Here is a 16,584-nt window from a genome sequence, read left to right on the forward strand (position 1 = left end):
ACGCTTATCATCTATCTGTCTAGTTATCTATCTCCTATAATTTCCTCTCTCTATATATATTTATTATCTATCTAGCTATCTATATATAATCTACTTTAAATATATGTATTTATACATTTATCCAAAAATCTATATCATCAATATTCTCCTAAAATTCAACTACAGTCTCATATTACAGATACTTACAATACTATTGCTTGTAACCTACAAAGTTATTATTGGGCAGGGCTAAAGGAGCCTCTTACTGACTGTAACAGTTCAAAAATAGTTTTATTTTGGGGCCTTACTTTTAATTTTACCGCCAGCACAGAAGAACGGGGGAGCCGGACCAGATTCAATCAACACATATATAGTGAGTCGCCCACACTATATAATCCACCATTGATTGGTGAGGGCCCTTTGAGAAGCAAAGTGGTGGGGGCACTGGGGCATGCGCTCTGAGAGCACTCCCCATAATCCAGCTATAGTTGTGGCATTCAAGTGGTTTCACTGGGGCAGTCTCTCCCTTAACTATAACCTCCTATCCACTATTCACTTGTGTCATTATATGAATTTTCACCACATGGTATAACTTATTTTCTATTTTAGAACTGGTGATAGAAGGAATTGGTCACAATCACAGCTTTGTTGCATCCACCACTTTGCCATCCTATTCCCCTCATTGTCACTTGCTCTGACTTTAGTCAATACATTTATTTCCGATGAAGCCACTGTGATAATGTATTAATGCATTTCTCTTAACTGTGCTCAAACAGCCCTGAGCAACGCACATTATGTCAATTGAAAGAGTCCCAGAGCAGACACAATCTATGAGGACGGCCAGCGTGTCACCTCTTCTCCAGAGCACACTGTTCCAACACATCCTACATCCTAAAATATCTGGGAAGTTAACACTGCCTAATGCTATGAGAAGAGACAGTTCAGTAAAAAGATTGCCTTACCTCTTCATATAATATGGCTTGGTCATTAATACTGTATATCATTTTTGGTATTATTTGTGAGGGCACCCCTCAACAGGAATTTTAGTTATGTTTTTTAAGGGTTTTTTTTATATATGAAACTGTTCTGGGAGTCCCCTCCTGAATGGCATTAAAGGGGATCACAGATTCTCCTTATAGCTGGAAGGGTCACAATGGGAGTATCAGGGGATTAGTAAAGTGAATATTTTTTAAAGTTGTTTTCAAAAAGAACCCTTAAAATATGTTGTCTGGCAGGATAACATTTTGTGGCAGACTGGACTCAATGGGAGAGATTCACATGAATCTCTCAAAATGGCAGTCTTGATTAATTCCCACCCAATGTTTGAAAACATTGATGTGCTCACCTAAAGTTTGAAAAACTTGATGTTCTTACTTGACATCTTGAAACGCAAAAAGTCTTGACTTGTAAAAAGATCCTTATTGAGATTATGATATGCAGGAAGTTCCTACTTGACATCTTGATACGCAGAAGGTTCCATCTTGACATCTAGAAAGGTCCATCTTGACATGCAGAAGGTTCCATCTTGACATGTAGAAAGGTCCATCTTGACATGCAGAAGGTTCCATCTTGACATGTAGAAAGGTCCATCTTGACATGCAGAAGGTTCCATCTTGACATGTAGAAAGGTCCATCTTGACATGCAGAAGGTTCCATCTTGACATGTAGAAAGGTCCATCTTGACATGCAGGGATTTCCTTCTTGATATGTTGACATGTAGGAAGTTCTTTCTTGACATCTCACCATGTAGACAATTCTTACTTGACATCTTGACATGCAGGAAGTTCCTTCTTGACATCTTGATATGTAGGAAGTCCCTTCTTGACATGTTGACATGCGGGATGTTACTTCTTGACATCCTGATATGCAGGAAGTTCCTTCTTGACATCTTGACATGCACAATGTTCCTTTTTGGCATCTTGACTTCAAGGAAGTTCCTTCTTGCCATTATGACTTGGAGGAAGTCCTTTCTTGATATTTTGACTTGCAAGTTGACTCTACTAGACATGTTGATATGCAAGAAGCTGCTGCTTGACATCATGACATGCAGGTATTCTTGATAGGAAAGAAGAAGAACCAATGGGGAAAAGGGGGACTGGGTGACCTGTAAAGAAAGCAAGTCACCGTAATTTGCCAGGGCCATTGTGAGGCTGGAGACAGATCTGCTGTAAATGTCTGGTCATGATTGTTTCAGAATTGCATGTAGACGTTGAATTAGGCTGTTACATGCTTAGACTTTGTGAGCCACATAAAATGAGGTGGCGGGATACATTTGGCACAAGGGCCATGTATTTGACATGTCTGTCCTTGACTGCAGCCCCCCAGAAGACCCGGTTTGCCCTGGCCATGTCGTTCCAAACAGTTAATCTTAGACTCTGATAAATCTCAGGCTCCTGTATTAATTCTCCATCTTTAAAGTCATTGTTTTACCAACACGGCTCGGATAATGATGAAGTTTGTTAAATGATGTGCTCCGCTCTTTTATCAATGTAATGATTGAAGGGGAGAAGTTAAATGTGTTGACACAAGCTCTGTGGTTCTGTGCTACAAATGTATTTTCAAAGGGCACAAAATCCTTTTTTTTATTTTTCTTGTCTTCCACTGCATAATTGCCTTTGGCAAGGTCTAAGCAACTCGTTCTTCTTTGTTTAATTCCGCTGCTGTAAAAAATATGAAGAGTCGCTGAATAAGGACAAAGACTGTTATTTATGTAGATTTGGGGATATATCGTTTGTGATTTATGGTGATTTTTATTCAGACCTCTAAGGCCCCTTCATGCAGACATTTTATGACCTCATATAACCTTTAAAGGGGTTTTCCAGGAAAATTTGGTTAATAGAGGTTGTCTGGGGGTCGATAACATAATAAAATGGTACTTCATCTCCCCTCTGTTTCAGTGGTGTTGCTCCTGGTCCCCACTATACTTCACTAAGGCTACATTCACACGATGTATGCCCGCCATACCGTAGTACGGCGGGCATACATCGGCGCTGCAGAGAGGAGCATGGGATGAGCTCTGCTCACTCCCACCCCTTTCCATAGGTATAAACAGCGAACGGCGCCATATTCCATAGAAAGATTGGACATGTCCTATCTTTCTACGGGCTACGGAATGGTACGGTGTCTCACGTGTGCTGCACCGTACCGCTCCCGTACAGGGCCGTGAGCCCATAGAAGTGTATGGGGGATGTATATATGCTGTATATATGTCAGACGTATAAACGTCCCCCATACGTTCGTGTGAATGTAGCCTTAATTTATATCTCTGAGTCCACAGGAAACACTAGGGGAGGCCACTTAGCCAATTACTGGTTATAGTTGTTACTTGCCTCAACCAATCATTGGCTCCTATTTCCTGTAAGGTTTGGACATGCACAGGGGACCGGGAGTGATACCACAGGAGCAGTAGAGGTGTGTGGACCCTATGTATGACATAATTGCCTTTTTTAAATTGGTATCTGTCTATGAGTTAATCGCTAGTAAAAATTCATGTTGCAAATTTTGATTGCTTTTGTCCTACACATTTTTTTTTTTACTGCGCACTATGGATATTGTGGAATATTTTGGCCCAAAACCAACAAATATGTACATCAAGCCGAACAAAATGTGTAAAAGGATTTTGTTTTGATTTTGTTATAATTTTCACTGAATTATGTAAAAATGTGCACAAAATTCTGTAAAATTTTGTTCAAATTTTACTAATAAAGAATCGGTAAAATAAGAAATCCACACAAATAAAGTTGTGAATGCAGTGAATGGCGCATTATGTCAATACAGGCGGTCCCCCACTTAAGGACGCTCGACTTACAGATGACCCCTCTGCCCCTGTGACCTCTGGTGAAGCTCTCTGGATGTTACTTTAGCCCCAGGCTGCAATGATCAGCTGTAAAGTGTCTGTAATGAAGCTTTATTGATAATCCTTGGTCCCATTACAGCAAAAAATTTTGGAACTGCAATTGTCACTTGGGCAAAAAAAATTTTTGGTCCGGATCTACAATGATAAAATATACAGTTTCGACTTGCATACAAATTCAACTTAAAAACAAACCTATGGAACCTATCTTGTAAGTAACCCGGGGACTGCCTGTATTATAGGCATGTTATGTTAACAGCATATTTTAGGTTAGCAAATGTTATTGGTGTAACTTGAAATTCATGGTCCTCCCCTCACCCCCGTGTACCCTGTGCCAGTTGTCTTCGTATGTGGCAGAGATACCAAGGTCCTGTATGGTGCTTTCCCTGCATCTCCGATAGCTGTGCTAAAGGATTTTTCTATGGGAAGATATGCTGAATATATAAGAGAAAAAAAAATCCCTGACATGCTAATTTTTGGGGAAAAATTACCTGCCAGCTATCTTGTATTTTAGATGAAGTGACTGAAGGCCTCCTTGAACTATAATCCCGAAAGGGATCATCAAATTAAAATCTGCCAGCGGACACTTTCTCATTGTATTCCCTGAAAGACGCTCCAGTTATTAAGCAGAGAACGTGGCGTGCGCTCTGCGGATTTATGATGACTCCATAATAAAACGCTTGTCTGGTGCTTTCTAATATAACGTGATAAAAGGATTGAATTATACTAATAAAACTTTGGGCCGTGGGGTTTTCAAAATTTTTATAGATGTGTTTTGATGCTGATCGCCTCTTGTAATTTTTAGAATCGAAAATGTAAACTACTGCGAAAGAAGAAAGAAATGAGGGTGTCATGGGAGGGGTCTATCACCTGAACCACTTAAAGAGGGTAATGCAATGAAAGGGACTTTTGGGCCTCAGCCACTAAAACCATCCAGCGATCTGCAAAATGGGGCACTGAAATCCAATGCATGGCCAGTTCTCCCTACATTTCCATGGTGCCATCAGACCACGATCTTACACTAGTGATCCTTTTAAGGGGAAATTCAGGGTGCCCCTTTATGCTAATCATGGAAGCCAAGACCAAAGTGATCTGTATCCATTGCTGTACCCTGTGGACATGAGTGACTACCTCTCTGTTTCAGCATAGGCCATATAATCCCTGTTCTTAAAATTGGTGGTGCCGTAAGTGTTCAGCTCTGAGGCATATAGCTGCACAAATTTGTCTCTCTCTATTGACATATTTGGGATTTCTGACAATTGCCCAGTGGGAAGGCCCCAGGAATTCAGGAAGACAGACAGATTAGAAGACTCTTGATTTTGTTTATGGGCAAACTCCCTTAATGATGTGAAGAAATTTCTATACAGTCAACACGGGGATACCCCTAGTAGCTAGTAGCCACAAGAACTTACCTAGTAGCCATAAGTCACAGAGATTCCCCTAGTGGCCAGAAGTTACAGGGATGCTTCCAGTAGCCAGTTGTCACAGGAATGCACCCAGTAGTCATTAGTACCCCTAGTCCCCATCAGTTACAGTGATGCACCCATTAGCCATCAGTCAGAGTAATTCTCCCATTAGCCAGCAGTCACAGTGATGCCCCACAACAGCCTGTATTCACAGGAATGCCCCCAGCAGTCACAGAAATGCCCAGTAGCAAGCAGTAAGGGTACTGGCAGCATGGTGCTTTATTGGGGCACAGTTACTTAACTATCTTAGTCATCTTATTCTACAAATGTGGATTACAGGCAGTCCCCTACTTAAGGACACCCGACTTACAGATGACCCATAGTTAAAGACGGACCCCTCTGCCCACTGTGACCTCTGGTGAAGCTCTCTGGATTTCTTCAAATCCATTTGAGGTGCCAAATATTTGTATTATTTCAACAGTTGCAACTATGCAGCGCTGCTTTACCAATCAAATGTATGTGCATCTTAAAGACACACATACATTTGATTATTCAATTATAGGTCAAGAAATGGATGGATAGGTAAGCAATATCTCTGTCTCTAAGACCATTTCTGATGATCGAAGGCGATCCCTGTGAAATGATCATTAAACTTCCAAAGGGTATGCAATCCACAGGCTGAGAACCACTGGTCTAGTGACTCTGTACTTCATAGCTTTCTGTTGTGACCGAGTTTGATGACTATTTTTACCTGTTTGTATTGTTTTTGTCCTTGTCTATGTACTAATGCCCAAGTGCCCTCCACCAGCTTTATTAATCCTTGCACCATTGCAAACCACTGGTTCGTCTGTAAACCACTAGTTTGTCTATAAATTCTAGAAAGGTGGACATCAAATGGGAGCATTTTCAGTCTCAACCTTGGATATAAATTTTCTTCCTTTTAAGAATTTTTGAGGCCAGTCATGGAATGATTTTTACCTGTTCATCATGAGAAGAAGGAGTTTGCTCTACTTTTGCAGACAGGTTTGCTATGCATCGTGGAGTCACAGCTTCACACATAACCAGCCCTGGTACTAGAAGCTGACATGACAGCAGATAGCGATTAGATAGATAGTTTCCTTACTGATTGTTTTCTGCTGGTGTGACGCTTTGTCCTTTGCAAAAATTGTTAGGTTCTTTTCTATTGGCAAGAGGCATGTATAAAGCAGAAGGGGTCACACACACCTCAACTTTGTTTTTAGATATGATCAGATAGCACTTAGCAAGCGGCCCTGAAATTTTTACTGCTTCGTCAGATTCGAAAATATTGTCTAGTATGGATACAATTGTATCTACTCTAGAAAATCCTCTATGACAGTGATGGTGAACCTTTTGGAGACAGAGTGCCCAAGCTACAACCAAAACCCACTTATATGTCGCAAAGTTCCAACATGACAATTTAAGCAGTGACTTATTGATCCCTGATGTATCGCAGGTTTTAGTCATATTGGTCTCCTGAGTTCACCAATACAATAGAAAGATGATGGAGAAATTTGGATTGTAGCTTCCCTCCAGGGTGCAGAGGGGACCCAGAGCAGGAGCTCCATTGACAATCCATCTCTATCCATACCTTCTGGCTCCTCCTGTAGTAATGGCAGCCAAGGATGTCGCTTTAAAATAGCACTGAGCGAGGCGCGTCCTGGGCTGTATTGGATCACAGGAGAAAGCCTTGAGTCCTAGCTGGCAAACTCTGTGTTGGGGCGAGGACCTGGGTGCCCACAGAAAGGGCACTGAAAGCCACCTCTGGCACCCGTGCCGTAGGTTTGCCACCACTGATCTATGAGTTCAACAGCCTGGACTGTAGTATGATACAATGGGGCCGATATACTTACCCGGTCCAGGCCAAAGCGCCACAATCTGATCGCGTGCACCAAAAACCCGGGGCAATTTGGCGCAAATCGCGAAACCCGGTGAGAAAAAGCGATTCGGGCCCTTAGTAAATGACCTTTCTTGTATCAAACTAACGAATAGATTTGTTCTCTTGACTGCCTCTAGTGGCCGTAGTTGGGAGCATGAAATTAATTAAAATTGTACCTGTATTAGAAAAATTATCTTGTAATGTTCCTAAAACGGCTACTAAAATGTACCAATCTCATAAATGCATTTTTCAACATTTTCTGACTTGCTTCTCTACATCAAAGGCTCCTTCCCCGGCGCCTTGTAGGAGAAGAAGTCATTACACTTGCTGTGTTAGTCGCGGGGAAAGCTGAATGTCTTTGAGGTGTAACCGTGGGCAAAATATGAGAGACAGATATGTCTCATAGCAGAAGAGTGATGATACGTGTCTTGTGAAGGGAAGGTGTCTGCTCGTTTTATTGCTGTCTACAGTAATGTTTCAGATATAGCAGATTGGAGAAATATGGAAAGGAGGTGGCGGCAGAATGTAAGAATCTTGCTAATAGTATCAGGGCTGTTAGACGATTTAAAGGGATATTCCAATTATTTAAAAGAGCAGAAAGAATGTCGGATCAGCTTCATAAAACATCTTTACTCATCTGCTAAAGGTCCTCTTGTTCCACCACATCAGGTCTGGACCAGAAGTGATGAAGAGACAACTATTTTTCTGTTGACCATTTCTCGTGGCTGAGCACCGGCCTCAGCGGTTAAATGTACATTTACAACATACAATTGATGAGGCTAGTGATTCACTCAGCAGCACAACACAACATTAGTTGTGTTTTCTTGAGAGAGAGACCCTGGTAAACATATCCGATAGTGGATTATAATATAGGTGGTAGCCCAGGTCCCAAGACTTCTAGGTTGCCCATGGTCACCCAAACTACCCAGCAGATTTTATACTGAGAAGGACCTTCACCCATGTAATGCTCGTACATCTGTTCCTGCTCTCAATACATATGTACACAAGAGCCATTACATGACCTGAAGGTCAACCAAAGACACATCCTCCACTCCCAAAGATGAAGCTTGATTCTAGAACTATATGTAGGGAGTGAATATCCAGACTTGTGGGGGCTATAATATTCATACAGACCAGAGTCCATGGCAGTCTTAATCCTCCCTTGAACATATCTTATGATACTGAAGAAGGTGAGTAAAGTTATCTGCTCTCTGGCCAGGTCAAAAGTATCAGGGGTTCTGGGACCTCCTTTGGCCACTTGGTCTACATCACCAGTCCCATGACTCTTGAACCTTTGTGCCCAGCTGGGAAAAGTCTGGAAAAGAATAAGAACATTTTATATTTGCCTGTAACTCTGCCCTGGATCTGCAATCTTGTAAAAACCCCTTTGAAGAAGAGGATATTTTGGGGAATTGTTGGCAAAGGTAAAGAACTTATTGGTGTGTCTCTCAAAATAAAGATGTGCCTGCACATCCTAATAAAGAAAACCCCTTAAAGGAGTGTTCCAATTTCAGCAAATTAATGTTATTGTTTGTATTATAAAAAGTTATACAACTTTCCACTACTTTCTGTATCAATTCCATGGTTTTGTAGATCTCTGCTTGCTGTCATTCTATAGAAAGCTTTTGCGTTTACTTCCAGTGGACAGAAATCTAACCATAGTCACACAGGTGCACTGCTCATTATGTCATAGACAGTAATCAGATGTGGGTGTTATAACGAGCCCGAGCACCTGGGTGACTATGGTCAGATTTCTGTCCGCTGGATGTAAACAGAAGCTTTCTATAGCAGGACCTCAAGCAGAGATCTAGAAAACCAAGAGGTTGAGCATAACCATGGAAGTGTTATGAGGGATGAGGTTGTATAAGGTGTGAGCGGCGCCTGTTACTGACTGTAAGAGCCCAGGAGGTCCTTATGTTACACAATAACATACACCGGAAAATGTAGAAGAAAATTATCTTTGTTTTATAGATAAAAAGGTGATTTTTATTCAAAGACAACCTGACAAATGCCTAAACGGTTCCCCTGCAGGATGTACATGGCATAAATAAATTACAGCCTTAAACTGACATATCCCCCACACCCAGCAGAAAGCACACCTGCTGTTCACTCTGTTCCTCCGGAAAAGAAGGAGACAGCGAGACATTTTTAGTCATTTCCAACTCACTGTCAGAGGGGACACTTGACAGATAAGCGCCATTCAGTAATGTGGAGGTAGGTAGCAGATGTCAGAAGATTTCTAGGCAGCAGCAAGATAAAGTGCACAGAAGATTCCTTGAAAGTCTTCAATATTTTTAGATGGATCTTATAAGGAATTATTTATCAAAACCAACAAGACTACAAAAGCAATGGAATATTTCCCCGATTCTCCTTGTTAAATTGAGACCAATGGCAAAGTGCAACACATATTTACCATATTGTGGGAGCTACAGTATGTGAGCAGGAGAGATAGTTAGATGGATAGATAGATAGATAGATAGATAGATAGATAGATAGATAGATAGATAGATAGATTTAATAACAAAAATTCGATTCTCATAGAATAGACCACCTTTTCTCCTTTGTCTGTGGCAAGGACAAGATGACTTTCTCTACCATCACCATAGACAGGGGGCATCCTCTACACCTAGAGGAGAGGTGGTTCAACCATCACCATAGACAGGGGCATCCTCTACACCTAGAGGAGAGGTGGTTCTACCATCACCATAGACAGGGGCATCCTCTACACCTAGAGGAGAGGAGGTTCTACCATCATCACAGACAGGGGCATCCTCTACACCTAGAGGAGAGGTGGTTCTACCATCACCATAGACAAGGGCATCCTCTACACCTAGAGGAGAGGAGCTTCTACCATCACCATAGACAGGGGGCATCCTCTACATCTAGAAGAGAGGAGGTTATACCATCACTATAGACAGGGGCATCCTCTACACCGAGAGGAGAGGTGGTTCTACCATCACCATAGACAGGAGGCATCCTCTACACCTAGAGGAGAGGCGATTCTACCATTAACATAGACAGGGGGCATCCTCTACACCTAGAGGAGAGGCGGTTCTACCATCACCATAGACAGGGGGCATCCTCTACACCTAGAGGAGAGGAGGTTCTACCATCACCATAGACAGGGGACATCCTATACACCTAGAGGAGAGGAGGTTCTACCATCACCATAGACAGGGGACATCCTCTACACCTAGAGGAGAGGAGATTCTACCATCACCATAGACAGGGGACATCCTCTACACCTAGAGGAGAGGAGATTCTACCATCGCCATAAACAGGGAGCATCCTCTACACCGAGAGGAGAGGAGGGTCTACTATCACCATAGACAGGGGCATCCTCTACACTTAGAGGAGAGGTGGTTCTACCATCAGCATAGAGAGGGGGCATCCTCTACACCTAGAAGAGAGGAGGTTCTACCATCACCATAGACAGGGGGCATCCTCTACACCTAGAGGAGAGGTGGTTCTACCATCACCATAGACAGGGGGCTTCCTCTACACCTAGAGGAGAGGAGGTTCTACCATCACCATAGACATAGGGTATCCTCTACACCTAGAGGACAGGTGGTTCTACCATCACCATAGACAGGGGGCATCCTCTACACCTAGAGGAGAGGTGGTTCTACCATCACCATAGACAGGGGGCATCCACTACACCTAGAGGAGAGGTGGTTCTACCATCACCATAGACAGGGAACATCCTCTACACCTAGAGGAGAGGTGGTTCTACCATCACCATAGACAGAGGGCATACTATACACCTAGAGGAGAGGTGGTTCTACCATCACCATAGACAGGGGGCATCCTCTACACCTAGAGGAGAGGTGGTTCTACCATCACCATAGACAGAGGGCATACTATACACCTAGAGGAGAGGTGGTTCTACCATCGCCATAGACAGGGGGCATCCTCTACACCTAGAGGAGAGGTGGTTCTACCATCACCATAGACAGGGGGCTTCCTCTACACCTAGAGGAGAGGAGGTTCTACCATCACCATAGACATGGGGCATCCTCTACACCTAGAGGACAGGTGGTTCTACCATCACCATAGGCAGGGGGCATCCACTACACCTAGAGGAGAGGAGATTCTACCATCACCATAGACAGGGGGCATCCTCTACACCTAGAGGAGAGGTGCTTCTACCATCACCATAGACAGGGGACATCCTATACACCTAGAGGAGAGGCGCTTCTACCATCACTATAGACAGGGGGAATCCTCTACATCTAGAGGAGAGGTGGTTCTACCATCACCATAGACATGGGGCATCCTCTACACCTAGAGGAGAGGTGGTTCTACCATCACCATAGACAGGGGACATTCTATACACCTAGAGGAGAGGAGGTTCTACCATCACCATAGACATGGGGCATCCTCTACACCTAGAGGAGAGGTGGTTCTACCATCACCATAGACAGGGGACATTCTATACACCTAGAGGAGAGGAGGTTCTACCATCACCATAGACATGGGGCATCCTCTACACCTAGAGGAGAGGTGGTTCTACCATCACCATAGACATGGGGCATCCTCTACACCTAGAGGAGAGGTGGTTCTACCATCACCATAGACAGGGGGCATCCTCTACACCTAGAGGAGAGGTGCTTCTACCATCACCATAGACAGGGGACATCCTATACACCTAGAGGAGAGGCGCTTCTACCATCACTATAGACAGGGGGAATCCTCTACATCTAGAGGAGAGGTGGTTCTACCATCACCATAGACATGGGGCATCCTCTACACCTAGAGGAGAGGTGGTTCTACCATCACCATAGACAGGGGACATTCTATACATTTAGAGGAGAGGCGTTTCTACCATCACCATAGACAGGGGACATTCTATACACCTAGAGGAGAGGAGGGTCTACCATCACCATAGACAGGGGGCGTCCTCTACACCTAGAGAAGAGGAGGTTCTACCATCACCATAGACATGGGGCATCCTCTACACCTAGAGGAGAGGTGGTGCTACCATCACCATAGACAGGGGACATTCTATACACCTAGAGGAGAGGCGCTTCTACCATCATCATAGATTAATTTATTCCACTGCTAAACACATAATTAGCTGATCATTGGGGGTCCTGACTGGTGACTTCCATCAATCTGATCCTAAGGTCCTTTAAGAGCTGTGTGGCTATATTTAATTATTTTAATGTGTCAGGTGTAGTAATTTGGGATTTCAAGTACAAACTGTGCTGAAATATTTCATTGTATTAATAGCAATAATTAATGGAGGTTGTGTTTAATTGGAATACGTTCCACAAATGTATTCCTGCCATGGGTAGAGGCTGGCATTTACATCTCAGCTGGTGGTTATCTAAGACTTTCATGTTTTATGACTCGAAAGATTATAAAATGCGGCAAGAAGTCACAGTCGCACCTGCAGCGCGATGCTGGCAGCTGGAATCATGTAACGTTACGCCAGCGTGCTACATCGCAACCGTATATATCACTTACCACAGTTCGCACATACAGTAATAGACGGAATATAGAAGCAGTAGAGTTTATTGTGTTGTTTTTTTTCTTATTGTTAGTAAATAATTTACATTTCTTTGTAACATTTATAAAGTGGAATCATCTACATTTTTGGTGCATTGTAAGGGAACGCCTCCATACACATGCAATGTAACCCCATTTCTAAATCAAATATAATGTAAATGTTTTATATTTGTACATAATATATAATATAACCAGTACTCATTCTGGTCCCAAACAGATGTTTCCACTCTTAAAGAGAACTGTCACCAACTTTTACCCCATTAAACTACCAGCTCCCTTAGGTAGGGTATGAAATATTCTTCAAAGAAATCCTTCTTTTCTAAGAAATCTCTCAAAATTACCTCCAAAGTCATATGCAAATTTGCTGAGAAGAGTCACTTTTTAACTGAGATGAGCCACTTTTAGAGTTTACAGGGAGAAGGTCATTTGAGACTCCTCAATCTTCAGTTCTGTAGTACCTAGAAGCATGCTGGTGTCATATTAAAGATAACAATCTCATCCATTATGTTGCATCAGAACCGGAGATACAGGCAGGTAAAGACATTGGGGGCATTTTTACTTACCCGGTCCAGTCGTGATCCCGCGGCGCGTTGTCCGACGCTGATTTGGGTCTGCCGGGATTCACTAAGGTCGTGCGCCCGATATCCACCAGGCGTCGCTTCTGCGCCGAGGTCCGCCGAAGTTCACTTTCTTCGTCCTGGTGCATGTGAGTGCTGTTCTTGCGACAAATTCTTTTTTAAATCTTGCGGTTTATTTCGAATCCGTCGGGTTGTCCGGCGGCCACACCCCCCCATTTCTGTTACGTGAAATCCGGCGCCGATGCACCAAAATCCGATCGCGTGCGCCAAAATCCCGGGGCAATTCGATGCAAATCGGAAATATTCGGGAAACCCGACGAAAGTGCGCGATTCGAACCCTTAGTAAATAAGCCCCATAGTTGTAAATGGAAGCTGAAAATAAAAATCCAATTCCTGCTTAGTTCTTTAACTGTCTGTGGGTCCTTACTTTAATATCACACCATATTACTAGGTACTATAAAGCAAAAGATAGGGGGAGGCTGAAATGAATTTTCCCCGGCAGCCGCTAAACTTAACTCTTCTCAGGTAAAATATGACTTTTCTCTTCTCATATTCACATGACTTCAGAGGAGATTTTTAATAGGTAAATTGGTGGGATTTCACATTCTAGAATGGAAATTCCATACCCTACCTGAGGGGGCTGCTAGTTTACAGGGACAGGGACTGCGTCACAATATTTGGGACATGTTCTTATGCTGTTGGCGTTTGGGACCTGAAACTTTTAGTCCAGTCTATCATTGAGCACAATGGAGCTGCCCACTTCACGTGGATTGATGATTGCTGTTATCAGGTTTGGGACTCTGAAGTTTAAGGACGTGCAGCTGGTTTATGGGACCCAAAGTAAAAAAAAAAAAAACTTTAAATATTTGAAAAGTTTCTGAAAAATAAGACCAGGGATCTCCTTGGTTGCTATAGCACGGTGGCTGAGTGAGTAGCACTTCTGCCTTGCAGTGCTGGTGTCCTGGTTTTGAGTCCCACCTAGGTCAACATCTGCAAAGAGTTTGTATTTTCTCTCCGTGTTTGCCTGGGTTTCCTCCAGGTCTTCCAGTTTCCTCCCACATTATGAAAACATACTGGTAGGTTGATTAGATTGTGAGCCCCATTGGGGACAGGGACTGATTTAGCAAACTCTGTGCAGCGCTGCGTAATCTGTGTGCGCTATATAAATAGAAAATTATTATTATTTTTATTATAGATAACTCCTCAATCTTCCCTCGCACCAGTGTCGGTAAAGCTCATGTGTTATAATGGGTTTGGTGTATTTGTCGCCATTATCTGATCTCTTTCCATGTCTTCTTCCTTGCAGTCTGCTCCCAGTATTCCAGAGGAGTGTTTGCCATCTTTGGACTGTACGACAAGAGATCAGTACACACCCTGACCTCATTCTGCAGTGCTTTGCACATCTCCCTCATCACTCCCAGCTTCCCAACCGAGGGAGAAAGCCAGTTTGTCCTCCAGCTGAGGCCGTCATTACGAGGAGCTCTATTAAGTTTGCTGGATCACTATGGCTGGAATCACTATGTATTTCTATATGACACCGACAGAGGTAAGTAGCGTTTTACTATATTATTATATTATCGGAATATGCCATAAGTGATTTATAAGAGTACTTGTAATTCTGACCGGGTCCCCCCAAAAAGTGGGGACCTCCCAATGTCCAGGAAGAGATGAGCACACTCTGTGAGCTTATTGGAATATTATTATATCCTGACCAGGGTAACGTAGCCAGTGCGGTCAGTAGTTTGTGACCTACATCACAAAAGGGGGTGTCACATATCAAAAGAGGGCTTGTCATGTCTCTTATAGGGGTATAGCAAAAAGGTGCATGTCAGTCTCGAAAATTTTCTACCACCATAGCCAAATGTTTAACCATGCCACCCTGGGAACCTCAAAAATGTCTGATAACTCTCCCCCGTTGTCACGAAATGAGAAGACTTTCCGGACAACGAGATTTTGTCATATTGTCTGACATTGTGATATGTTTCATGCGGCTGTGCTTGGATGACCTGGTCGTTGTCTTGTGAATTGCAGCCAGTCAAGGGTCAAGGGTTTTGTTATGCTGTCTTAATATTGTGTTGAATTTGTGTCATGAAAAGTCCCTTTTGTGATGCCAGCATTATGAGTTTAGGCACAGAGCCTAAAAAATATGCTGCCATTGGCCAACATAGATTGGTAGGTTCAAGGATGCGGCCAGAAGTATGTGGACTTTTATGGAAACATGTGGACAAATGGGCTTGATGCAATATGTGAAAATCCCTTTAAGGGTGAAATACTGTTGATCTATGGATTATTGGTTGACACCAAGCTCCCGTAACAATTAGGTTTTCGGTAGGTCATCAACAAAGAGCACTGAATCCAAAGCAGTTGGCTCCACAACTTAGTCGCTAAAAGCTCTCATTCACTTTTATGGGATGCATAGAAGTTATGACTAGTGATGAGCGGACCCATTTAAATTCAAATTCAGTCAAGTTTGGCCAAACCCAAATTTATAAAAGCTGTCGAGGTCTAGGTTTGCGTACCCAGTCCCAACTAGTAACACCCACGTGCCAGCACTAACCTGCTTGCTATGCTGTGAGTCTCCATTTTGAGCAGGGCCGCCAGCACCGTTCACGGGCATTAACGGCGGAGAGGTTGAGCCAAACCTGACCACTATATAATAACGCTTGTTTTGACACATTGGGGCACATCCACTTACCCGTCCGCGATCCCCGAGGAGTGTTTTACGACGAGGATTTTGAGCTGCCGCGATTCACTAAGATCATGCGTCCAGTTTCCTGCATGTGTCGCTTCCCCGCTCAGGTCCGCTGGAGTTCACCATCTTCATCTAGGTGTATGTGAGTGCGTGTCTTGCGACACGATTTGAATGTTTAATTCTGCGGTTTGTCCGAATCAGTCGGGTTGTCTGACGGCCACGCCCCCAATTTGTGTCTCATGAAAGACAGCACCGATGCACCACCATCCGATTGCGTGCACCATAAACCCCTGTGCAATTCAGTGCAAATATTCGGTAAACCCGACGGAAATGTGTCCGACGGACCCTAAGTAAATGTGCCCCAATATGGCCATTACAGAGATCCAAATTTTTCTGGTTGTGAGTAGATCAAGGAAGCAGTATTGGTGGTGGTCACTTGGATGAGCCATTAATTGCTTGTCATGGAAACCTCTTTAATCCTCAATATTGTAAGCAATTTTTAATTAGATAATCAAAATTTTGTAATTTTGATTCTCTCTTTTTGAGGCTTAAACAAACCCCATAAACAGCAGGGTCCCCCCTTTACTATAGGATTTGTGAGCTGATGGAAACAGATCAGTGAGCGGAGTCTTATTCTCAGCTCGGCACATTGCTAATGAAGAAGATTC

The 16,584-nt window shown here is 43.2% G+C and overlaps 1 protein-coding gene across 7 annotated transcripts in view; it reads left to right on the plus strand.

Moving 5' to 3' along the window:
• GRIA4 (glutamate ionotropic receptor AMPA type subunit 4) overlaps nt 1-16,584 on the plus strand; it is a 238,241-nt gene that overhangs the window by 66,151 nt on the left and 155,506 nt on the right. For all 7 annotated transcript variants that reach the window (XR_011853022.1, XM_072134211.1, XM_072134212.1 and 4 more), the window contains exon 3: nt 14,531-14,770. Coding sequence is in view for 6 of the 7 variants with exons in the window: in XM_072134211.1 (XP_071990312.1) it covers nt 14,531-14,770 (240 nt within the window). In the remaining variant the exon portion in view is untranslated. The remainder of the gene's footprint in view (nt 1-14,530; nt 14,771-16,584) is intronic.

Source organism: Engystomops pustulosus, chromosome 2 (genome assembly GCF_040894005.1).
Source record: "Engystomops pustulosus chromosome 2, aEngPut4.maternal, whole genome shotgun sequence".
Lineage (NCBI taxonomy): Eukaryota > Metazoa > Chordata > Amphibia > Anura > Leptodactylidae > Engystomops > Engystomops pustulosus.